The sequence below is a fragment of the Zeugodacus cucurbitae genome, chromosome 2 (assembly GCF_028554725.1).
Source record: "Zeugodacus cucurbitae isolate PBARC_wt_2022May chromosome 2, idZeuCucr1.2, whole genome shotgun sequence".
Taxonomy (NCBI): Eukaryota; Metazoa; Arthropoda; class Insecta; order Diptera; family Tephritidae; genus Zeugodacus; species Zeugodacus cucurbitae.
Genome location: NC_071667.1, coordinates 10,585,141 through 10,610,516, shown reverse-complemented (window position 1 = coordinate 10,610,516; position 25,376 = coordinate 10,585,141). Strand labels below are relative to the sequence as shown.

At 37.5% G+C, this 25,376-nt stretch overlaps 1 protein-coding gene across 1 annotated transcript in view; it reads right to left on the bottom strand.

Annotated features, from left to right (window-relative positions):
* LOC105212335 (AF4/FMR2 family member lilli) overlaps positions 1-13,630 on the bottom strand; it is a 131,366-nt gene extending 117,736 nt beyond the window's left edge. The window contains 3 exon segments of the mRNA XM_054225339.1: positions 12,120-13,270; positions 13,330-13,406; positions 13,566-13,630. Coding sequence (XP_054081314.1) covers positions 12,120-13,270; positions 13,330-13,406; positions 13,566-13,630 — 1,293 coding nt within the window.
* Positions 13,631-25,376: the final 11,746 nt, after the last annotated feature.

Sequence of the window (25,376 nt, the reverse complement as noted above, 5' to 3'; positions counted from 1 at the left end):
TTCACGTGTCTTCTCCAGAATTTGGCGCATGGTGAATATCTGGTCTGTTGTTGATTTTCCAGGTCTAAAACCACACTGATAAGGTCCAATCAGTTTGTTGACGGTGGGCTTTAGTCTTTCACACAGTACGCTCGACAGAACCTTATACGCGATGTTGAGGAGGCTTATCCCACGGTAATTGGCGCAAATTGTGGGGTCTCCCTTTTTGTGTATTGGGCAGAGTACACTGAGATTCCAATCGTCAGGCGTGCTTTCTTCCGACCATATTCTGCAAAGAAGGTGATGCAAGCACCTTATCAGTTCTTCGCCGACGTATTTGAATAGCTCGGCCGGCAATCCTTCGGCCCCCGCCGCCTTATTGTTCTTCAAGCGGGTAATTGCTATTCGAATTTCTTCACGGTCGGGCAACGGAACATCTGCTCCATCGTCGTCGATTGGGGAATCGGTTTCGCCATCTCCTGGTGTTGTACTTTCACTGCCATTCAGCAGGCTGGAAAAGTGTTCCCTCCGCAATCTCAATATACTCTGGTCATCAATAACTAGATCACCTCCGGGGTTCCTACAGGAGTGTGCCCCGATCTTGAAACCTTCAGTTAGTCGCCGGATCTTTTCGTAAAATTTTCGAGCGGGGTAATGCTCGGCCAACTTGTCATGCTCTTCATACTCACGCATTTCGGCCTCTTTTTTTTTTTGTCTGCAAATGCGTCTCGCTTCCCTCTTCAGCTCTCGGTATCTTTCCCATCCCGCTCGTGTTGCGGTCGATCGCAACATTGCGAGGTAGGCAGTCTGTTTTCTCTCCACTGCGAGACGACAATCCTCATCATACCAGCTGTTTTTATTTGACTTTTCCGAAAGCCAATGGTTTCGGTTGCAGCTGTACGTAAAGAGTTTGATATGCCATCCCACAGTTCCCTTAAACCGAGATGCTGATGAGTGCTCTCAGAGAGCAGGAGTGCAAGTCGAGTAGAAAATCGTTCGGCTGTCGGTTGTGATTGCAGATTCTCGATGTCGAACCTTCCTTGCGTTTGTTGACTTGTGCGCTTTTCGCATATTTCGGGCCCCGGCGAAGTCGATCATCCTCAGACCGTTTGGTGATGTTTCGTCATGGAGGCTGAATTTTCCGACTGTTGTGCCAAAGACATCTTCCTTACCCACCCTAGTGTTGAAATCGCCAAGCACGATTTTGACATCGTGGCGGGGGCAGCGCTCAGAGGTATGTTCTAGGCGCTCATAGAGGGTATCTTTGATCACTTCGTCCTTCTCTTCCGTCGGGGCGTGGGCGCAAATCAGCGATATGTTGAAGAACCTCGCTTTGATGCGGATTGTGGCTAAACGTTCATCCACCGGAGTGAATGCCAGGACTCGACGACGGAGTCTCTCTCCCACCACGAATCCCACACCGAATTTGCGCTCCTTTATATGGCCGCTGTAGTAGATATCACAAGGACCCACCTTCTTCCGTCCTTGTCCCGTCCATCGCATTTCTTGGATTGCGGTGATGTCAACCTTTACTTTTACGAGGACATCAACCAGCTGGGCAGAGACACCTTCCCCATTAAGGGTCCGGACATTCCAGGTGCATGCCTTTAAATCGTAGTCCTTTAAACGTTTGCAGTGGTTGTCATCAAAAGGTTATCTTTTTATGTGGTGGGTCCCAAACTCTACTTTACACATTACACCGATGGGTCCAAAATGGACTGCGGAGTTGGATCTGGGATATACTCCAAGGATCTCGACATATCTGCGTCTACCAAAGTCATCCAGAATCTTCCAAGAGGAAGTACTAGACATAAAGAAGGCCTGTGGAGCTCTATTCAACAACTATGGGAAAGTATATATACGGATAGTCAAGCGGTATTCCTGGCTTTGTTGTCACCACAAATTAATTTCTACATAGTCTATAGCCGAAGGAAGGCTTTGAGCTCATTAGCAGAAAAACTACATCTGTCCATAATCTGGGTTCCCGGCCAAAGGAACATTATCGGAAATGAAAAAGCATTCGAGCTGGCAAAATCAGGAGCGTCCCTAGATGAATCCGAAAAGGAGCAAGTACCATGCACTTCAGGAACTATCAAAAGAGAGAGAGATTTGAACGAATTGCTCAAATCAGAAGAAAATCTATAACCAAATGTAAAATAATAAAGCATATATGGCCAAAGTATGATACAATGAAAACTAAGAATCTATTAAAAAGATCCAGGAAAAACATTTACAGACATACATCCACCATAACAGAGCATTGGCCATTCGGAGAACATGCGTTGGAATTGGGACTGCCCTATAACGACATATGTATGTCGTTCCTGCAAACTAGAAGGTCTTTCACTTTCTTTGTGAATGTCCAACCCTATCACAAACCAGACATTGAACATTTGGAATTCATCCACCAAATCTTGAATGGGTTGCCACAAATAGAATAACGGAAATAAGTAGTTTCATTGAAAACACCAAATGGTTTGTACGTGGTAATGAAGCGTGAAAGCAGTAATCCTGGTCCCTAAGGTCTTATATTAACGTAACAAAATGACGCATCTAGCGCTAATTGAGCCCGGAAAGGCGGCACTCTTCCCCACCTAACTACTACCACACATTATATAAATACCGCATAATTAAAAATCCACAATAGTGTTCATTATTTTCATTGAATTTTGTAATAACTTATGACACAGCAGGTTATGCCATAATTCTCACTCACCCGTGGCGCGTGAAACACTGGGTCACAACAACAACGAGTAAATTCTATCGTAATTTTGCTTTATTTTTAGAACTTAACAGCGTGATGGCAGCCAAAGGGGCGCGAACTAATGCTGCTGACCATAAAGTCCATAAAAACAACTAGTCTCACACACATATTTACACATGTAGATATATCTCTGTTATAATCATCACAGCGGCAATTCGCTTATCTATTTACAGCGAAGGCTGCGTGAGCGAGTGTGTGAGAAGAGAAAGTAAAAATAATTGTAATTTAAACTGTAGATGTAACGTAGACTACAGCTGTGAGAGACTGCAGAAAATTGCTTTGACTTTCATATTTACGTGCATCGTTTTTCTGAAATGCATTAAAAAGGTATACATAAGAGCTTGCTGAAAATTCTACAGAAACTTTTTTAAGAAATTTATTAAAGAGAGAGAATGGAAGAGTGAACGAAAATATTTTTATTATATGAATGTGTACTTGCTGTCTTAAAAGCTACATTAAGAATGTGTTCTACCGTTAAACAGCTTAATAAGTTAATAAGCTTACAAAGGCAACTTTAGCACTACAATAAGGCAGCATTGAGACAAGGTGACCGGAAATGAAAAGTTCACTCCCTGGTTACCATAAAACACCAACAGAAAACATGAATGTATCAAACGACCTACACATACATATATAATATGTGCAACACTTAATTTGCAAGGAAGCATATTTCACGCACCAGTAAAAGCACAATTGAAAGTGCAGCAAACGCCAGCATATTTACGCACGCGCATGTATGTGTGTGGGTGTGTAAAGGTATTTTACATATGTATAGTTAGTCAGTCAAGCGAGGAACTAATATGGACTACAACAACAATGGCAACAACACACACACATATGCATGACAGATCTTAAGTATTTGCTATGGCAGAGTACATCGTTTCAATGACTGCCACACACTGCGTGCACAAAGTAAACAAAAATAAAGGCAAGGCTGCATGCAACTATTCATATAATGTTGAAGACAAAGAAATGTGAAATATTTTATACAAAGCGTCAAGAGGACGTTGCTGCGAATCACAGCGTGCGAGTTTGAAGCTGTCGAAATGCATATGTGTGTGTGTGGTTGCGAGAGTATTGAATGTACCGCTTGGAAATGATTGCTGGAATATAAGAAAGGAATATTTTTTTTTTAATTTTAATATTTTTATAAAAAATTAAAAATATTTTTTTTTATATCCAGCTTTATAAAAATATTAATTACAATTATCACAAGGCGGCAACCACGAAAGACTTTTTTGGGTAAATATTTAATTTTGGCTTTAATTAAAGCAAAGTTTTTAAAATTTACATAATAGCAAAAAACAAATAGTTACAAAACAACTACTTACGTTCTAGTTTACAAAATAAGCTACCTCACACAAGGAGAATCAAGCAAAGACGACATTATTTCTCAAAGACATGCGAAAATACTATTTTACATTTGCTTAACGCTTCAAAGTGCGAAATCTAATTCGCAGCAAGTTAGTTTTTAAACGGGGATACAGGCATTAACTCACGCTTATATACATACACACACACACACATACACATGCACTCAAAAATGTCAGCCAGTGTTGGTGCGCCAAACCGGCATGTTTACACTGCAATGTATTCACTTGCCAGCTTGTTGATGTTTTCTTTAGCCACCAACGCGCAGCGCAGCAATTCGCAACTTGCTACAACGCTGTGAGCGCCGCAAAGTATGCTACAGTTACTAACTTGACGTATTTGTCGAATAAACAGCGATGTTTTAAAGTACATACTGAATGTTGAAGAGCCGGCAAAATCGAGTGCTTGCGCAAATCCATGTGTGTGAGTGTGTGTGTTAGTGGTTATTATATTCGCGGCGCTGCTGTAGTTGAGTGTTGCCAGCATTACACCTACAATTTTCACACAACGTCGCTTAGGAGTCTGCATAACATATAAATTATTGATTGACATGTGTGAAACGCATTGCTACCGCTGCATTCTTTACAATTGTAGGAACTGAATGAGGTGGGCGTTAAGTTGTTGAAACAGCTGTTGATTGAATGTGTGTGTGTGTGTGTATTTCACTTTCGCTTTAGAATTGTGATGTGGGTTAATGAGGTTATTTCAAGTGGAAAATTATGCATGCACTCAAGAATCAAGAATCTCTTACTTTACTTAAACAAATAGATTTGTATGTATATGCGCTTGCGGCATTGAGTTGCAGTAAAAAAAAAAGTTAGTATTGAAGGTGAGTTGAAAACTGAAAAAAAAGAAATATTTTTGCTAAATTTGCTCTCAAAAGCGTAATACAAATTTTCATACTCGATTTCAGCAAAAAATGCTTATGAATACCATAAAATCGCGCGGTTTGAATGCTAAGCCACTTAATGTTAGTACTCGTATACAAAAAGGTACATTTTTCATAAACATTTTGAGAGAAAAAGTGTAAAAATGTGATACAACCCTTGCTATTACAACCGATATGGCACGGCTGTCGCACATAAATCAATGCCTGCGCGTCAGCCTATTAAACATTCATAAAGAGCTTAAATTAAAATGTTGCAAGATTGAACTGAAAGCAAAAAGGGTTGCTACACGCGTGCAACACAAACACACGCAGACGCATACACACACACACAGAGTGACAAACGCGAACAGAAAATAGAACAAGAGATGAAAATCAGTAGAAAGCAGCGCAGTGACAGTTGTGACAGAGCAGTTAAGCTCAGTTACAGGAGGACAGTATACATTATATATATATACATATGTGTGTGTGCGCCCCAAGTCACATAGCACGAGGGTAAGTGTACCAAATAGCAAAGGCCTAGTAAAATATTTATGTACAATCAACCTCTTTCATACTTTTTTAATTGACTTACTTATTCATGCGCATGTTGAGAGTGCTGAGAGTGTGGCACGATTGTATGAGTGCCGATAGTGATGAATATAAATACGTATATACAAAAGCACGTGTTATACATACATAGTGATGCCATATTTTGCTGGCGCTGATTGACTGCCCAAACGACCAATATCACATCATCACACGTTGACATGTTTTATAAAACAACAACAAAAAGTTGCAAGAAAAACAAACGAAAACGAAATGCAAACAAAGCAGGGATTGAGAGTGACACACAGCCACTCACAGAGGATATGCACTTGATGTAAGCGGCGACACAAACAATCGCTCTTGCATGCTCGACACTTGAATGTATTGGCAGATTTACGAAAGCAGGGCAGCGTAAAAAAAAATATTTAAAAGGAATTCAAAAAAATGCCATTCAAATTAAGTTGTACAATAACCCCTTAGGTTAAAGCAAACCAACAAAACAGTCGACTATGCGGCGTAAGTGTACAAAAGGATAATAAGTAGCAGCAGCAAACAGCGCACAGAGTGTTTGCGCACAGGCACTTGTGGTTAAGGAAAGCTTAAGGAGACGAGTGTAGAGACTGGTCTCCTGTCTGTTCGACAATCACTTCACTTTCAGCATTTACTTTGTTTTTCGATACTTCTCCGTACTTTTAAGGGTTCTTCCCATTTGCCTGTCTACCACATTTTGAATGGGAATATTACTGGGGGCGCTACGAAAGTTAAAAGTAAAATTTCTCTGATATTGCCCACAAGATGAGGATGTGAAGCATTAAGTAGTGTGGTATATAAGAGAAACATGATGCAGAAATTAAGTAGGATTGAATTGTTATATTAGGTTGGCAAATATCTTCCTACCGCTTTTTGCTCTTTATTCAATGCTTTATAAAAAGTGTTACAGTGATCGAATTTAGTTCAAATATGCGTCGTTTCGTTTGATAACCTATTTCCATCTAGACGGCAACTTCATAATACCCCTCTTATAGAAGCCACACTTCTTATTTGCGAAGAACTCGAACAGCCACTTTCCATAAGCCTCTTTTGAGTTCAACTTTACACCACTAAGGACTCCATGGACAGGAACAGGTGGTAATCACTTGGCGCTATGTCCGGGCTATATGGTAGATGCGATAAAGCCTCCCATCTGAGCTGAGGCAGCTTCTGACGAGTCATCGACGAAGTGTGTAGTCTGGCGTTGTCCTGGTGGACCCTTCCTCTTGGCTCTGGACACTTCTGGTCGATCGCCTGCTTCAAGCGGTCCAGTTGTTCGGAGTAGATGGTAGAATTAAGCGTCTGGCCATATGGGAGCAGCTCATAGTGAATGATTCCCTTCCAATCCCACCAAACACACAACAAAACCTTCCTGGCCGTCAATACAGGCTTGGCTACTGTTTGGGACGATTCATCGAAAAACCCCCACAGTACGAGGAAAGACACGATAAAGTCATTCTCCAGGATGACAATGCTCGGCCTCACGTCGCAAAGGTGGTCAAAAAATATTTGGAGACGCTGAAATGGCAGATCTTACCCCACCGTATTCTCCAGACGTTGCTCCATCTGACTACCACTTGTTCCAATCAATGGCACACGGTCTAGCTAACGAGCACTTCAGTTCTTATGAAGAAGTCAAAAATTGGATTGATACTTGGATCGACTCGAAAGATGAGGAGTTCTTTCGTCACGAAATACGCATGCTGCCAGAAAGTGGGTCAAAAGTTGTAGCTAGCGATGGCCAATATTTTGAATAACATTTTTGTAACCGTTTTTATATAATAAACCCTAAAATTTACAAAAAAAAAAAGGGCAGAAGCAAAGTTATAGACCTAATACATAATTGATTTTTAATATTAAATTTTCCGACATTTTTTTAATTTTCTGACATTTTTTAATTTTACATTATTTTATGTTAAAATTTATGTTAACAATTTTTCACTTGTTATTATTATGATCTTCTTTGTTCGTTTTTCCTAACCTCCGTTATTTTCTAATTCAAACCGTTTCCATGACTTTCCTCACTAATTTTTATTATCAATTTCCGTTGCAGTTTACGCCATTCACTTAGCTACAACAACAATTACGAATTCCTCGAATATTAAATTGACTGGCTTTAAACGATTCGTAGCAGTATTGCTAGTATGAACACAAACACACACACGGTTATGTGTATTTTGCTGCTTATCTATGCCAGCTCTCCTTTCTTGAGTGGCCATTTCTTAGAGTTGCCATGGAAATTAGTTTCTTCCATTTTGTTATGCACAATAAGGAAATGCTTTTTACTTTCAATGTTGAATTCATTGGTCCAGTGTTTTTTAGTTTGAAGCTCTACACTTTTTCAAGGAATTCGTGTTCTTCGTAACGCTTATGACTTAACCTCCTCTTAGTAATATTAGACATCTATGTACATACTGTATGTATATATGTATATAATTTTTTTTTGCTGAGACACAATCTATTAGCAGCTATTCAGCTCTTTCTTTCCTCGGTGTATGTATGAATGTATATTTGTTTGTATATAAAATCAACTGAAGAGTATTTTCGCATTAAAATTAAAGCTGTTAAAATTTTGTATTCGTTGTATTGTTTTGGTTGTTATTGGAAAAGCAAATTTCTTTCAACAATCAATGAATCTATTCATTAGTCGAAGGAGCGCAAAAATTAAAAAAAAAACTATGGCAATTAAAAAAAATTAATAGTTGGGAGATCTCTCAATGAGACTCTTCCGATAGTTTTAACAATTTGCTTCAAAACTTGTATTAATTTTTGTTATTATCTTAATTAATTGATTAAAACTAAATACTTCGGTATAAACCCTCCCCTAAATCTCTTCAATATAGTAGTGATAGAGCATAACTCAAGTCACAGAAAACACTTGCACTCAGAAAACACACGACACGCGTTTCCAAAAATTCAAAAATAAAATTCTCAGCAAAATGGAACATTATCACAAAATGTATTCAATAATACATTATCTCCGCTCTGTGTCTGCTTTATGCTCGCTACTACTCGCCATTTGATTGATACATTTTTAATGCGAGCGCGCGCATTGCAGTGCAAATTTGCCCAATCTCACCCACTTATATTCATATTCGCATTTGCTCTGACATTTCTTTTTCGCGTAATTTATGTGTGGCACTCGATTGAAAGCGTGCAGTTGCGCGTAACCTTTTTCGGCGCCACACACACTTGTAAACGTATGTATGTGTGTGTGTGTGGGTGCTCAAGCAATGCGCAATGGGCGCAGGATTGCAGTCCGGATATCTGCAGATAGCGTGAAAGTGTATAATAAATGAGAGCGTTGAATATTTTAAGCTTCTTTGAAATACATATTGTTGCAAAATTACATTTGATAGCCTTATTTGGTATGCGAATGTGGTGTGTGTGCGCGTATATTTGATAAATACATATTTTAAAGCAATCACGAAGGTGTGCGGCGTAACAACTGAGTTGAGTAGTTTTATAAATGCGGTAGTGCTATATCAAATCTCCAAAAATTAATATTTTTATATAAGCTCTTCAACTCGAGTTTATTGTAAATTTTAATAATAAAAATATTAAACTCGAGATTATGTTGTCTGTTTAGTTAAAACACTGAGCGTCTTAAACACTTCAATGAGCGCACTTTAATTCTTAACACACTCTTGATCACTTAACCGGCCTCTGCTTATTAAGATCGATTTATCATACCAAATAAAAATCAATTAATTTTTAATTGCAAATGCAACTCTGCGACAAAGACGTACGATATACGTTCTTTGTCTGCGATTAGGCTGAATTTTTTTATGAAGAAGCTACAGTAGATGCCGCTGTTAAAAACATCAATCAGCTGATGAAACTTACCCACTTCCTATGGAAAGCAAAAGCAAAAATGTATAACAGCTGATAGGTTATCGAGTAGCCGGCAGTGTAAAAGGTTTTCTCAATAATAATGTTGATTGATAAATTAATTTGGCAGTCTAAAAGCGGTATAACAGCAATGACAGAGTGAAGTATTTATATATTTATAGTTATATCTATGCTCGAGTTCAACATATATAGTTATATTAGTTATTTATATATATATAGTTATCTATATTATATAATTCAACATTAGTGAATGCCTGCAAGTGGCATGTTGCAGCGCTCAAAGTGTTGTTCAAAGTTAACAAAGTGAAAAAAGCTTAGCCGATAAATGAGTGATGTTTGTATGTGTGTGTGTGTGTTGGTGGTTTGATGTTGTGGCACCAACTTTGTTTGTGTCTTTATTGTTTGTTTGTTTGTTAAAAGTGAGTTTTATTTGAGAGCAGGGAAGCAAAAGGCCAACAGCGCAAGGGGGATTTTCGTTTATTCTCCTGTCTGCTGTTTATGCAGCGGGCGGCCAGCTTTTTGATATGGCACTGAAGTGCTTTGTACTGTACCCACTTACACACGCACTTACGCATTAGTTAAACAACTAAACTTTTTCTGCTTACAACAACAAAAACAATTTCTGTTGTATCTTATTTATACATATATGTATGTGTAAGTGAGTGTTTGTTGTAGCTGAATATCAAACTTTGCATACTTCGAGTTGTATGAAATAAATAACGAAAAGTGCCGCTGTCAGTAGTCAGAAATGTTAGCTTGACACTTGGCACTTTGCTGCACGTTGAATATTTGACATTGAAATGGCTGTTGTAGCATAATATACACAAATAACTTTATACATATGTACATACATACATACAAATACCGTCATTAACATAACCAAAAGGAAATTTGGTAGCATGAAAAAATTGTTTTTGTAAAACTTCAAACACTTCAGAAGTGACGTGACTACCGAATACCAAATTTACTTTCCGTTTACTCTCGCTTAAATAACAGCGCGGTGAACTAAATATATACATATATATATATAAATATACATACAGTAAATATTGGCGTTTGCTTCCAAAACTTTGTATTTACGAGTCCTTGCCACACAGACTTAAATTACCGGTGTGGCAAAAGTTTACGCACTTGACTACTTGTAATCATGCCAACACGAATGATTCATATTACAGACACCACGTGGCATGTCGCTGAAGCGAGCTGCAGTCACAGTAGCGCATAAAATATTGATTAGAAGAGCAGCTAGAAGTCAAAGGCTGAAATCTTTTAAGAGGCTATGCGCCAGAAATTGCTAAGCAGGAATATTTATTTATTAATCGCTGACAGACAATGTTGGAGCGTTAAGTCATGCGCAACACGGAGTTAGTTGATAAATAGAGTGAAGAATATCAAGTCATTTTATAATGAATGGAAGAAAAAAGTACATTTAAATTAAATAAATTGCTTGAAGTTAATAATTTTAAGCAAATTTGTTTTGAAATTAATTTTGAAATTCTGCAAAAATAGTTACCAAAATTTGCGTTAGAAAAACTAAAATTCTATCCTTAGTTAAATTACCACAATTTAGAAAGGGCTGGTAAAGAATTACGAAGTGTATAAGCCACTCAACATTGAAAACAAACACCAACAGAACCTCTAAAAATTGTCAGCTCTTCCTCTCACTACACAATAAAGGCGGTTAGTTCTTAAAAATTTACGAAACATTAACCTCATAATAAACGTAAGTCACAAAAAACAGCAAATACAACAACTAGGTTTATACACTTTCATCGAATTTGCTCAAACGCTCCAGAAATCACCTTTACCCCTTCATCACTTTCAGTTAAAATACACACTAACACACACATTTTTATATAAAGTGACTCTTCTAAAATTTTTGTTCAACTTTATCCCTTCATGGAACTTGTCAGCGGTTCAAATAGAAAGAGTGCCATTAAAATTTTAAGCACGCTTCAAAATTGTTAAGTGGCACCTGGCGTTGTTGTCTCGTCCCTTTGTTGCCTAACAACATTTATCACAACTTCCTTTCACTGTAATTTGCACTTAGAAACTTTTATAGCATACTTTAAGGCGATTAATAGTACAATGTAAATGATAATGCACTTGATTGTACACTGTGTGACATCATGCAAATTGAGCAATAAACTGATGTGTTTACTGTTGTTGTCATAGTTGGGAAATTTAAAATTGTGCGTTCGGAACTAATATTGGGCATTGAGGAGTTTTTTCTCTTCTTGAATTCTTTGAAAAAAAAACAAAAAAATTCCATTTAACTAGAACATCTATATAAGCCTTATGAACAAATTTTAGTACGAAAATATTTTCGAAATGTTCTTAGATTTTCAGATATTTAAGCTAATGTAAAGGACATAGCGTACTTAAGGAGACCACATTTACTAAGAATTCTCTTGGTGGCAATGTGTGCTTGTCTATCTTCTAAAGCAACAATCGTTGAATATGGATTAAGAAGCTTTAGATCTACACATGTAACAGCAATAATCCTCATAGGCACTCAAACCAATGTCAATTATGTCTTCATTTGATAAGTCTTATCATTAACAAGTAATCTGTTCCACATCATACCTGTACTGAGAGCTTGAAGCTCCCTAAAAGCTAAGCCTGGCGATTGATTTCAACATGTTCACATTGCCTCCATTCTTAGACATATATGTATATAGAATATATATATATATATATAATACTTACCTCTTCTTCATTGCTGGCCGTATTCACTGAGTCCATGCTTTGCGATAATCCCAATGGTGCTAGAGCCATTTGATTTTCCATTGTCGAGCTGGTGGTAATGATTGTGTTGTTGTTGTTGTTGTTGTTGCTGCTGTTGCTAATACTACTATTTGGACTACTGTTCAACACACCGCTATTATTATTGTTGTTGTTGTCGTGCGTATTCGGTGCTGCTGTCGCTGCCGCCGGTGACGGTGTAGTCGATGCAGAGGACGTGTTCGATTGTGACGAAGTTTCGTTGATCGAATTGGTGGCTGCTATGGCAGCAGCAGCAACTGTGGTCGTTGTACCCTCTGTGACTGTTGTTGTATTTGCTGTGGGAGTAGTTGAGGTCAACGATGTGCCTACGGTGTTGGTGGTTGTGCTGCTAACTGTGCTGGCACTATTGATGATCAAATGTTGCTGTTGTTGTTGTGCCTGTAATTGCTGGCGCAATGACTGTTGTTGCTGTTGCTGCTGATAAACGTGCTGCTGACTCAACGAATGCTGTGTGTGATGAATGTGGTGATGCTGTTGTTGTTGTGCCTGTTGCTGTAACACAACGTGCTGCTGATGCGCGGCGGCAGCAGCAACGGCAGCCGCTGTGGCCGGTGACAACGAATGCGTTGCAGCCGCAACCGAATGCAAATGCTGATTCAATAATGCAGCAGCCGATGTATTATAATGTTGCGCGGCAACAGCGATGCGTTGTTGCTGTGCTGCGGCGGCGGCGGCAGCAGCTGCAGCTGCAGCAGCGACCTGTGTGTGGTGTTGGTGGTGGTGGTGCTGATGTGTATTGACGGCGGCAGTGGCTGCGTATTGGGCAGCGGCGGCGGCAGCGGCGGGATTAAAGGTCAATTGATGGCCGGCCTTGAGAGCGACTGCGGTGGCTGGTGTGGCGGCGTACTGGACTTGTGGTGTCAATTGGGCAGCGGTGGCAACGGCGGGTATGACCGAAACGGCGGTGGCGCACTGTCGCTTGGGCGATAACACCTGTGGGGCACTCGCTGGCGTTTGCGGCAGCGTTGGCCTGCGTTTAATCGCAATCGACGAAATGGTGATGGCTTTTTTCAAAACGTTTGGTTGGGGTGTACTGATCTCGTGCTGTTTATCTATGTGCAACTTTGGACGCGCTCACATTCACTATGTGTTTGTGTGCTTCGCTGGCGTGCAAACGAATCTCAAGCGTTACGCTTTATCATATACGAATTGATTAGATGGAAAAGTATAATTGTATCCTTCAACTTGTACATGAGAGATTCAGCATAACTGTAAGTAGAAAGAATACAAATAAAAAATTAGAGACATTGTAGTAACAAAAATGTATAAGTAAATCGCTTTGAGTATTGTAGTCACTCTTAGCACAATACTGAAGCTTGCTGCGATTTATTAAATTTATTAAAATTGCATCATCCTCAACTAATGTACGCGTAATATACGAATGAGTTTAGATTTACGCCATAAATTTCTTGCAGACTCATCTCGCTGCCCATTAGTACCTATCTTCCTCGCTATTCTTGTTTGCGGTCGTCACTACAAACCAGCGCTATGGCGTTGTTGGCGGTGAGGCAAGTATCCTTTCGACCGCACTAATCGCCTCAGATTATTATCCTTGCCGCAATGAAAAAGCACTTTGCGTGCCACCATTCATTTTATCAACGCTCATGAATTTTCCATTGTCGGCTCGAAATTATTTACCGTTTCACTTTACTGCTGGATAATATAAGCGTATAAACGCACAGTGTTTTATAGGTATGCGATGCATTTATGTATATACATTGATATGTAGATATATACAACTTTAATTGAGGAAAAACATTCCTTAAATTGAAGTTTCAAGGGATTAACGAATAGAGGAAAAAATAGAGGATCATCATCAGGAGGCATCTGTCAATGAAACAACAACAACATCGAAAAGTATTTAAACTTATTTAATTGTATTAATTATATATTTCCATTCCATTATCGTTCAAACATTTGAAAACATTTTTTTCTTTCTACTTCCCTAAGAAGATTTTGTTCTGTATTTAAAAAAATATTACAAATTTTCAAAAATTCACGAAAAAACTTGCATACGACTTTGTGTTTTTGAAAGTGGTAAGTGGTAAACTATCGTGCGAATTTTTTTTTATAAAATTTCAAGAATGAGTTTTTGAAAATTAAAAACAATATTTTTCTGTCAAATTGCAATGATATTTTTTGGCAATTTTCAATTATGATTAATATTATAAAATCAGTATAAGAAATTAATAATGTCCTTGCAACGCTGCATTACTGACTCATTAGCTGTGCGTTTGTAGTGCAATTTAAGTGCTCTTACGCATATACATACGCACACATTTTAAATCAAAACCCACATTATGTTGTCTGTCAATGCCAAAATACACATCAGCTGAACGATGATCTGTCGCTCTACATGACGATAGCGAGATTTTGCATATTCTCATAGTGAAAAGGACCGCTGTATTTTTGTTGTTGTTTATTTTTCTGCTTCTCAATATCCCACCCACTTATGTGTCGAACGCTGAGTGTGTTCGCTGGCACTATAATCTCGCTAACTGTCATAACTGTGTCGCAGCAATACACAACAGCAAGCAAGCTCGTCAATACATCACTGTAGTGAATATCTAAAGTATAAATATGTATATATGTAGATTGCAGATGAGGTTCTCTGTATGTGCATATATTTTGTTTATCCTCGCTTTAATGATATTCGAACTTATTGTCGTGCGCTCATTGCATATGAACTCATTGTTTTCATTACGAAGCTTTTAACATTTACGAAATGTATGAGAGTGTATCTGTGCGCGTGTGTTTTTTGGGTGGCCACCCCCACACAAAAACAACAACAAGTACAATAACAATATTCAACACCCCATCGCTTGTTGTGAACTAATGATTTATGCAGTGTTTCGCTCCACTTTTTTGTTATTGTTTTTTTACATTCATTAATTTTTCTTTTCTTTATGTCTACGCGATTTTTTAATATCGTATTTGTATGCGATAGTGTTAAATATTTATGAAATATGTATATGGTTGCACGAAATTTTTGTATTTATTTATTTTGTCATATGTAAAATATGCGAAAAGGTTTCCAGTCGCCTTGAGTGCGGATACATTGAAATTATTGTGAGCGCGGTATACAATTTGAGTGACAGAGAGCTGTTAAAACGCTGTCGGTCTATACTCCATATAGGTCGATCTCTACAGAGTGGCAATGTTAATATTATGAATTTCTATTAAGAGAACAAATTATTGTGATACTAATCAAAAGAGGCTCAAGAAAAGGAGCTAATATATGTTTAATAGATCTTATTACGCTTTCGAGGATCAGAGTACTGGAAGGACGAAATTCAAGGAAGGACGGATGGGTTTTTTACAACCGTAATGTTTAGCTGCGGCTTTCGATAAAAGCTTTTCACTTGAGCTTTTTTTACTGAAAGCTCTTTGAACGAGAGTAGCTAGATTACGGCATTGCATGCAATTTTGATATTATAATGTATGAAGCTTTTCTGAGAATCTAAGTTTTTAACAACAGACTTATGAAACTTATCGACAATAAGCTTTATAGCTGTAGAGAAAAGCTTAGAATGGTTTTCGGGAACTTGATGAAACTTTCAAACAGTCTTAAGTGTTTCCGTAAACACTTTCAACAACAATATTATAAACAGATATGTTATATGAGTTTATATGTCCTCCCTATTACTACGATTGTCGTGGTGAAAATGCATTAAATTTTCTCTGAGCACTTATGCTTACAGCTTTTTAGATGAAAGATGCTTAGATACTTAGACAGGAAGCCACTGTCGTAGCTGAGAATATATATATAATGTACATAATGAATAGCCAATATTGTGTAATCATTTACAACTGCATAACTACTTCCTGTTGTCTGTTGTTGTATTAAATATGAATTACATAGCAGCCTTGCTTGCGGATATAAAGACTGATGTGTTTAAAGGGATTTTCAAAATGTTTTTTAATTTCTTTTTATTTTTTATAAATAAACTATTTCCTTCAAATGTACATAACTATATTTGTATGCTTATGTGACTGCAATATGAAATTAAATTATTAAAAAACAATACGTTTATGAAATCCATAACCTTTTTGTTTAAAAAATAACTTAAGACGTCTACTGAGTCAACGGCAAATGTGAATTGACAGCTTGTATGTGCATGAGCTAATATCTGAGCTAAACACAAGTCACATACTCATTAATTGAAATAAAAAGAGAAGAGAAGACTCAATAGCATTCCACAAATGACTGCACCAAGTAACTTACAGTAGCTTAAAGAATATCTCTTCCTATTAAATATGCATACAAGCAAACGATTTGCAAGTCTCAAAATGTACTTAATAAGCTACAAAATATTATTACACAAAATACATGACTTCAATGCGAAAACAACAATGTGACAACAATAACAACAAAACGCCCACGATTTTGAGTTGATGCTGCACGTCGGAGTAAATCTCAGCCAATTTGGATAAAACCACTTGGCGAAAAATGCAAAAATTAAATACAATACACACACATACATGCGGAATGACAGAAATTACGAACACAAACAGACATATTTGTGAGTAGCAAAAAAATAAGCAACCAAAAAGGGAAACGCAACGCACGTGGGTCTAGTAGCTTCACTTGCTCGTACAGCTGAATGAACAATGCGGCATATGGATTATGTAGCCGCGGTTTGAGAACTCTTATGTACAAAAAAACTGAAAAAAGTCATAAACAACAAGCCGTATTGTGGCGGAAAGCGCGCGTGTTTCGCTTGGCCTGTGCCTGCTGAAGTGATCATTGATTATGATGACAACAAGTGACAGCACGCAAATTGTAGTAACCAAAAGCCATAAAGTTGCGCAAAAAAATATATAAAAAGCAAAAAATATAGCCGAAATGTAACAACAACGACAAAGTTAAAAGACGGAAAAAGTCGCAAGTTAATTTGAAATAAGCGAGTAACGGGAATTAAGAGCTTTTATCGGATATATGAAGATGGTATATGCGGATGAGGTATTTACCATGGAATTTAGAATATTTTAAAGATGAGCTTGTTATTAAATAATGTTGTCTTCAACGTAGCCATGAGTTTTAAGACCAGCAATTTGTTTTGTGCAAAGAAATAAAACATATTTAAAAAGGTATTTTCTATATTTTTTCCCAAAACCTAGATAATTCTGGAACATTACTTCAGCAAGAACCGTGATCTATAAGTCTAATTGTTAGTGTTATTATTGAAGTAATTGGTAGGTTTAGTTGAACGTCTTGCGTTGAGTTGCCTCGTTTCTATTGAACTATTGCCGTTCGTCTACTCTGAGTACTATCTGCACCTATAAAGCATATTGAAAGATTGACCTCAAGTACGCAAAATCTACTATGTATTTAACAAGCTTTGAGATAATCTGTAAATACTGTTTCCTTTATAAATGTTTACTTTTATAATTGTGCTCATTTCTCCACTTGTTAATTTTGAGCTCAAGAAAGCAATTAAAAGCACTACTGATACTCCATTAAGTGAATATAATGGTTCGTTATTCTATAAAAATTTGAAGTATTAAATTATTAATATTTAAACGAGTAACTTGTTCGATTCGCCACACTACAATTTTTTTGGAGCCAAGATCTTTACTACTAATTAAATTCATTCTAACATTTTACAGTTAGATATGCATAGGTAATAATGAGCTATTCATATCCGCTTCATCTCTTTATCAATTTAGTGAAGGTTTCAACGTTATACCGGCTTGCCCAACCAAAACCAAACCCTCATATGTAGAACACAATGTTACACGTGTAAGTGTAGTTGTACATAATATTCATATTGATTCAACTTGGCTGGTGCATCCATACTTGAAACTTGCAATTTAACAACCAACCACAGATAGTTTTACCCAAATATACAAGCATAAGAGCATATCACAACAGAGAAGGCTGATACACACTTCCTTGGTGGAGCAACAAAACGAATTTCAAATGAGATAGCAACCGCTCTAAATTATATAAGGTTACAAAATCCATTAACGACCGGTAGTCCGCTTTGTGGGGTTGAATTTGTATGGAAATAATAAGTTGGCCGCCGTGCTGATTTCGCAGTACGTAACTATAAATCCCTTAGAGCTATTTTACGCCCCTCGTTAGCGACCTGCGAAGCAGTTATTTGAATATTTTCTCCACTGATATCAAATTTTCTTGCTTGTGTGCAATTAATTTAACCTTAATCCCTATTGAGATCGATATGAACATCATGCTTAATCATCAATATTTGGAGGCACCATGGTAACATGTGATAAACAAGTAAATATATATATATATATATATATATATATATATATATATATATTTGGCGTAGGAACCGCTTTAAGCGATTATAGCCGAATCCACCAGAGCGCGAATCCACTCATTCCTCCTTTTTGCTTTTTGGCGCCAACTGGAAACACCAAGTGAAGCCAGGTCACTTTGCACTTGGTCTTTCCACCGGAGTGGAGGTCGTCCTCTTCCGCGGCTTCCTCCAGCGGGTACTGCATCGAATACTTTCAGAGCTGGAGTGTTTTCTTCCATCCGTACAACATGACCTAGCCAGCGTAGCCGCTGTCTTTTTATTCGCTGAACTATGTCAATGTCGTCGTATAAATCGTACAGCTCATCGTTCCATCGTCTGCGGTATTCGCCTTTGCCAATGTTTAGAGGACCATAAATCTTGCGCAAAACCTTTCTCTCGAAAACCCCAAGAGTCGTCTCATCGGATGTTGTCGTCGTCCACGCATCAGCGCCATACATCAGGACGGGAATAATGAGCGACTTATAGAGTTTGATTTTGGTTCGTCGAGAGAGGACTTTACTTTTCAATTGCCTACTCAGTCCAAAGTAGCACCTGTTGGCAAGAGTGATTCTGCGTTGGATTTCAAGGCTGACATTGTTGGTGTTGTTAATGCTGGTTCCCAGATAAACGAAATTATCTACAACTTCAAAGTTATGACTGTCAACAGTGACGTGGGAGCCAAGACGCGAGTGCGCTGACTGTTTGTTTGATGACAGGAGATATTTCGTCTTGTCCTCATTCACCACCAGACCCATACGCTTCGCTTCTTTATCTAGTCTGGAAAATGCAGAACAAACGGCGCGGTTGTTGCTTCCGATGATATCAATATCATCGGCATACGCCAGGAGCTGTACACTCTTGTAGAAGAATGTACCCTCTTTATTTAGTTCTGCAGCTCGTATTATTTTTTCCAGCAATAGATTGAAGAAGTCGCAGGATAGTGAGTCACCCTGTCTGAAGCCTCGTTTGGTATCGAACGGCTCGGAGAGGTCCTTCCCGATCCTGACGGAGCTTTTGGTGTTGCTCAACGTCAGCTTACATAGCCGTATTAGTTTTGCAGGGATACCAAATTCAGACATCGCGGCATAAAGGCAGCTCCTTTTCGTGCTATCGAAGGCAGCTTTAAAATCGATAAAAAGATGGTGAGTATCGATTCTTCTCTCTCGGGTCTTTATATATATGTGACTCCTTTATTTATCCCTCTCTTCAAATCTACAGTTTTGTTTATCGAAGAAGCCAATTGGAAATATTTTATGAAATAAAAAGTATTTTTTTTTTTCAAATTTTCCACTAGCTTTTAGGACACTCTTTCAGAACTAGCCTATGTTCCCAGCAAAGCTTAGCTCAAACAACATACAGATACACTCATATGCATTGCCAACTCTGTGCCTATTTTCGAGAATTGGAAAAGTCAAATGACTAATGCTGCTACACATGCGATTATCTAATTATTTACTGTATAGCAGAAAAGCATGCATTTGAAAGTTGAACTTTCAATTCCATTGTAAGCAAGTAAATAAGCGTAAGTAGATCTCTCATTAATGTAATTTAAGACAACAGTGCAGACTTTCTTACATGGAGCGTCATACAGCCATACAGCCGCATATACAATTCGTGCGTGCTCGCCGATCTACAGCAAAGATCTAGACGCTAGACAATGTGAAAAGAAAGATGGAAGAAATACAAAATATAATATACAATAAGAAAGCAACAACAAAAGGAAGAGTAAGCAATAAGTGCGGGAAAAGTCCAATTTACTCCATTTGGTGTAGTAAATATGTATACACTCAAGTATATATGTATACCAGCAGCACATAATGAGTTTGGCGTTGAGAAGCGGCTAGCTAGAAACAATACAAACGCGCAGCCGCCTCACTGTGAGCCCACCTAGTGTAGTACAACCGTGAAAAGGCGGGGGAGCGTGTCGAAAATTATATAGCCGCCGTAGTAAGTATTGTCTGACTGACTGTCTTTTGGCGGTGTATTGCTTTTGCTAAAAACCTTCAAAGTGAAACTAGTTCAAAAGTTCAATGTAACAAAGCCGCGCCACTGTGCGTCGCTGAGCGCGCGGTGGTTGAACTGAGCAGCTGTAGCTGTCGCTTTGTGCGCTTTGTTTCAGCTGTTTTCCATGCGGCGTATCGCTTTTGCGTCAGCTAATGTTGTCTATAGCTCTACAGTCGTTTTATTTCATTTGCATTTTCACAACGACAACAACAATAACAATCGTAGAAAAACTTGCATGAAGCATGAGATGAAGAAATTTAAAGGAAATTGCCACAAAGCGAGCTGAGTTAACGATCATTGATGTCGGCGGTGTTGTTGCTATTGCTCGCTGCTTGCTGCTACAAAAAAGTGCATTGTGGCAAGCAGTTCAGCTGCAATATGATCGCTGCAACACGTTGTGGCATGTAAGAATGCGGTGAAATGCAAGTCACTGACGGAAAGCTGTTGGGAGTTTTGTGAAATCAAAAGGGCGTATATAATTCTATATTGTTTGTTGTGCGTTGCTGTGTTGAAAGTATCAGCAGGAAATCATAGTGGATATAACGAAGTGTGTTCTAAAGATTTGAAAATGAACAGTGCTGGAAAAACATTTAGCAATTAGTCAAGGGGCTCGTAAAAAATATTCATTTACTAAAATTGTTAATTGATTTGATAATTTTATTTCTGAAACTCATTCTTATATTAAGCCTTAAAAGCTGTACCTGCAAGTTTGCCGAACAAGTTCATTTAGTTGTGGGTTATATTAACTCTGGTATGCTATTATGAAGTGAAAGCTTTATTTGCGTCGACGAAAGTTGTATAACATTGTCCCTTACTTCCCTTACAACAAAAGCAATTTTAACTGCTTTGGCAAGTTTCATGCATGTCTTTAAATGACTCATGAAGCTTTCTCTCTAGTAGATATTTGAGGTTAGGAAGCCGTAACGTTAATTTAGAATATTTCTTTGACAAACATCTATTTTTCGAATTCTATTGAAAGTTTAATTTCGAAAATAATAGGTATTTTGTACAAGTTTGCCGGCCAAACGCTGTATAACGAAGTTATCGATCACAGCAACGATCTATAACTATCTATAAGAGCGAATGTTATTTTCATATGCAATTCCGACACAATTATATTTGATTGAAATTTAGTTAATATAAGAGATTCGCTAATTTTATTTTTTAGTTCCCACTGCCTAGTAAAGGGTTTTTCAATAGGGACGCTACAAAAGTACACCGATAGGAACAGAACTTGCCACATATGTATTTATATCTGGGCCAGCGCAACTCACCTCACTGTAAATTCAACAGCTTACTTCCCTGTCAACTTGCACTCGCTGTGTTTTAAATTTGTTAATGGCGTATTATGTAAATATGACGCAAAAGTTACAGTAAGCAGTATCAGTTTATGTTGCAACACATATGTACATGTGGCTTGTATGATTATTTTGCGGTTATGTGGCATATGCGTACTTGCATACATATAAATATATTTATTAGTATGCAACTGTCTACTCAAATTCCCACCGCAATGACAACTCAAAACAATAAATTGCAAGACAAACATTCAGCAGATTAAATACCGACTGCTTGGATTGAAAGTGCACATTTCCTCATACATACAGACATACATCCATATGTATATTGGCAAAGGCAAGTCAGAGAGAAGAGGCAGAGAAGTTGGAAAGTTACGCAAACTAATATTCGATATGATGTATCCAAAGTAACCAAGCAATGTGTAAGCAAACCTTCCGTGATAAAAAGCTCAAACCGCAAAAAGTTGGAGAATTGTCATAACTGATTGCATTTGCCTGCAACAACAATTATATTTCCGTATGAGCAGCATTCGTAGATTTGTCTATCACTGACTTTAGCAATAGATTGGCTAGAACTTTGTCGCTAGAGCACAATATTGACATACACCCATACACAGAAAAACGAATAACTGCTGCCCGCATAGCCTTGCAAACTTGTAACAAAAACAAATCAACTCAACTATCGATATTCTCAATTTTATTCTCGCAAAATCCAAACTTTTTGTTCAGCATATGTACGGATAAAGTAACTTATGTCCTCAAGTGCTTGCAACTTGGTTGTTGCTGTTGCTGCAGTTGCCTTGTATTATTGTAAAATAAGTATCTGTTTATTGCCATTGCGAAGGAAGCGCAACCACAGCGCACAGCATGTAGGTAACTGCGGTTGCGGAAGCCTTGGATTTGCGGTATGGAAATGCGATGTGCGTAGTTACGGTACTTGTTGTGGCACTTCAACATAATGCGGTTTGCTTCAATTGTTGGCAATTCGTCGAATCCGTAACTGACGCGTGATTGTTGCTATGACTATAACCACGAGAGCGGATTTGTGACCTTCTGAAGTCAGTTAGGTGTAATCTGCTTTGTTCTAGTTCATGCAATTGCAGTCTGATTTATCTTATTGTTGGAGAAGCGCTTTAATGGTTTCAGGCGGAAAGTAATGGTCCAACAGCTATAAAGGACCTAATATAGAACATAATTCTAACTAAAATTCCTCGGATATACTATTGAAGGAGGGATCTTTTTGAAAAAATACAATAAAAAATATGGAAGACTCTCACTTTACTTACTTCAAAAGAGTAACGTAAATTATTTAAGCAAGATCTAAACAATTCTTCTTCTATTCAGTAAGAATTTCATTTTATTTTTTCTTCCTTCATTTCCATCCGTAAATTTTTATACTGATAGTTTTTTGATTTCAAGGACCTTAACAGAAATTCTTGATGAAACTTGGAATACGTATTTCTTGACACCATAAGAAGATTAAGCTCGAAGATGGGCGTAATCGGACCACTGCCACGCCCACAAAATGGCTAAAACCAAAAACATATAAAGTGTCATAACTAAGCCAAAAATTAAACTATTAAGTTAAGCAAAATTTGGCAAGAAGGATCGCACCATGAAGGGGCATATGGGGATGTGGGCGTGGCCCAGCCCCTACTAACGTTTTTGTACATATATCGTAAACTATTAAAGCTATATCAACCAAACTCTCAGGAATCATTTCCTTTAGACATTTCTTATACAGTCCAAAAATGAAGGAAATCGGATTATAACCACGCCCACCTCCCATACAAAGCTTATGTTCAAAACTACTACTTTACTTTAATTCAGTAAGGAAAACCACCGGAAGCTTTAAGGCATCTTTGCATTATAAAATGGTTTACAAAATTTTGCACTCAAAATGGTATACTAAATTTTAAATGGGCGTGGTTCCGCCATCTTATAGGTCAAAATCCATATCGGAAACTACTCGACCAATTTCAATGAAATTTGGTTCATAATATCTTCCTAGCTTACCAATGATATGTTGTGAAAATAGCCCAAATCGGTTTACAACCACGCCTACTTCCTATATACCAGAACCGTTTGAACCGTTTACTTTACAAATGTATAAAGTAAGCACTAGTGAAAATAACGGAACCGAACTTTGCATAAATACTGCATTTATATTGAGGCATCACACTTCTAAAAATCGTCGACATCGGTCCATTAGTTTTCAATACCCTATATATCGAATATGAGGACCTCCGTGCTTCTAACAATTTTTTTACCGAAAATACAGGTAAGTCCCTCAGATATTTTGAAGAAATTCAGAGGGAATATTTCTTCTAATAATATGTCTCCGTGGCAAAAATGAGTGAAATCGAGTCATAAATCACCTAGCTCCCATATACTTAATTTTAGGGCTTTCTAACTTTCAATGGACTTTATACCAAATATGTGAGTCAAATTGTGTATTATATTAATAAAATGGGTTGGTCAATTACCGAAATCTTCACGATGAAGCACTTACAATTGGCATCTGATGAGGCTGAACCATCACAATCATCTCAATGCGAAAAGAACGATTGTTCCTACTTTAAGATTCGCCTAAAATGCCAAAGATGTAACGAACAATGTAAATAGGCGACATCTGGCGACAAGAAGGAAAATATGTCTGAATTGGTTCACCTAAATTTTGTGAATAGATGACATAAATGGTGGGCCATACTATCGTTATCTCAACTGTTCATATAAAAAAGATTGCATAACAATTTAGATAGTTGGTTAGTGCTTTAATGAAGCTCTTCTCTTAAATAGCCAAAAATCAGATTGATTGATTATAACTGAGTTCATTTTAATAATAGTTTTCGAAAATATAACAACTATGAAGAAAGATTATTCTTAAAAAATGAAGAAATACTTTTGAGGAATTCTAGTTTCTCGGGTAAAAGTGACCAGAGGCCATAGATTATTGGATTGATTATGTCGGAAATGGTAAAAAGCTCACACATTTGTAGTGAGCTCTGTTAAAGATTTCTTGGAAAACTATTTTTTAACTAAACTATATACAGAAGTAGTCAAAATTATTTACACATCCGACGTTTTTTATTGCTGTTGTTGTTGTCGCAGGGTAACAAAATACTATGTTGTTATAAACCTTGACCTTTGCAAGAATCGCTAGAAATATGGCGGAGAAATAAGCAAATGAACTGAAGACTCACAGTAGTCAAAACTACTTACACACAACTTGTAATGGATTATCCTGTTATTTTTTAATGATAATATTTTTTTAATTTTTATGTTTAGTATATGTTACTATTCTAAGGCGATAAATTCATAATTGGTTAAATCGCTGTTGGCATCACCAACATCCTATTTATGGTCCCGCCTGATTCAATACAATTGGACGCTGAGTTAACTGTTAATTTAGACCAAATGTCGTTAATTTCGCCGTTTTCGGTTATTATATCAATTGTCCTCGGATATTCAAAGAAACCCCAAATATTTTAAATAAAGTTTAGGACGGGATTCTGCGGAGGTCAATTTGATTTGCTTCACTTAAAAGTTTTGTTGGTAACGATCCTTTATGAAATGGAGGATTGTCTTGTTGTAAAATGTAGTAAATA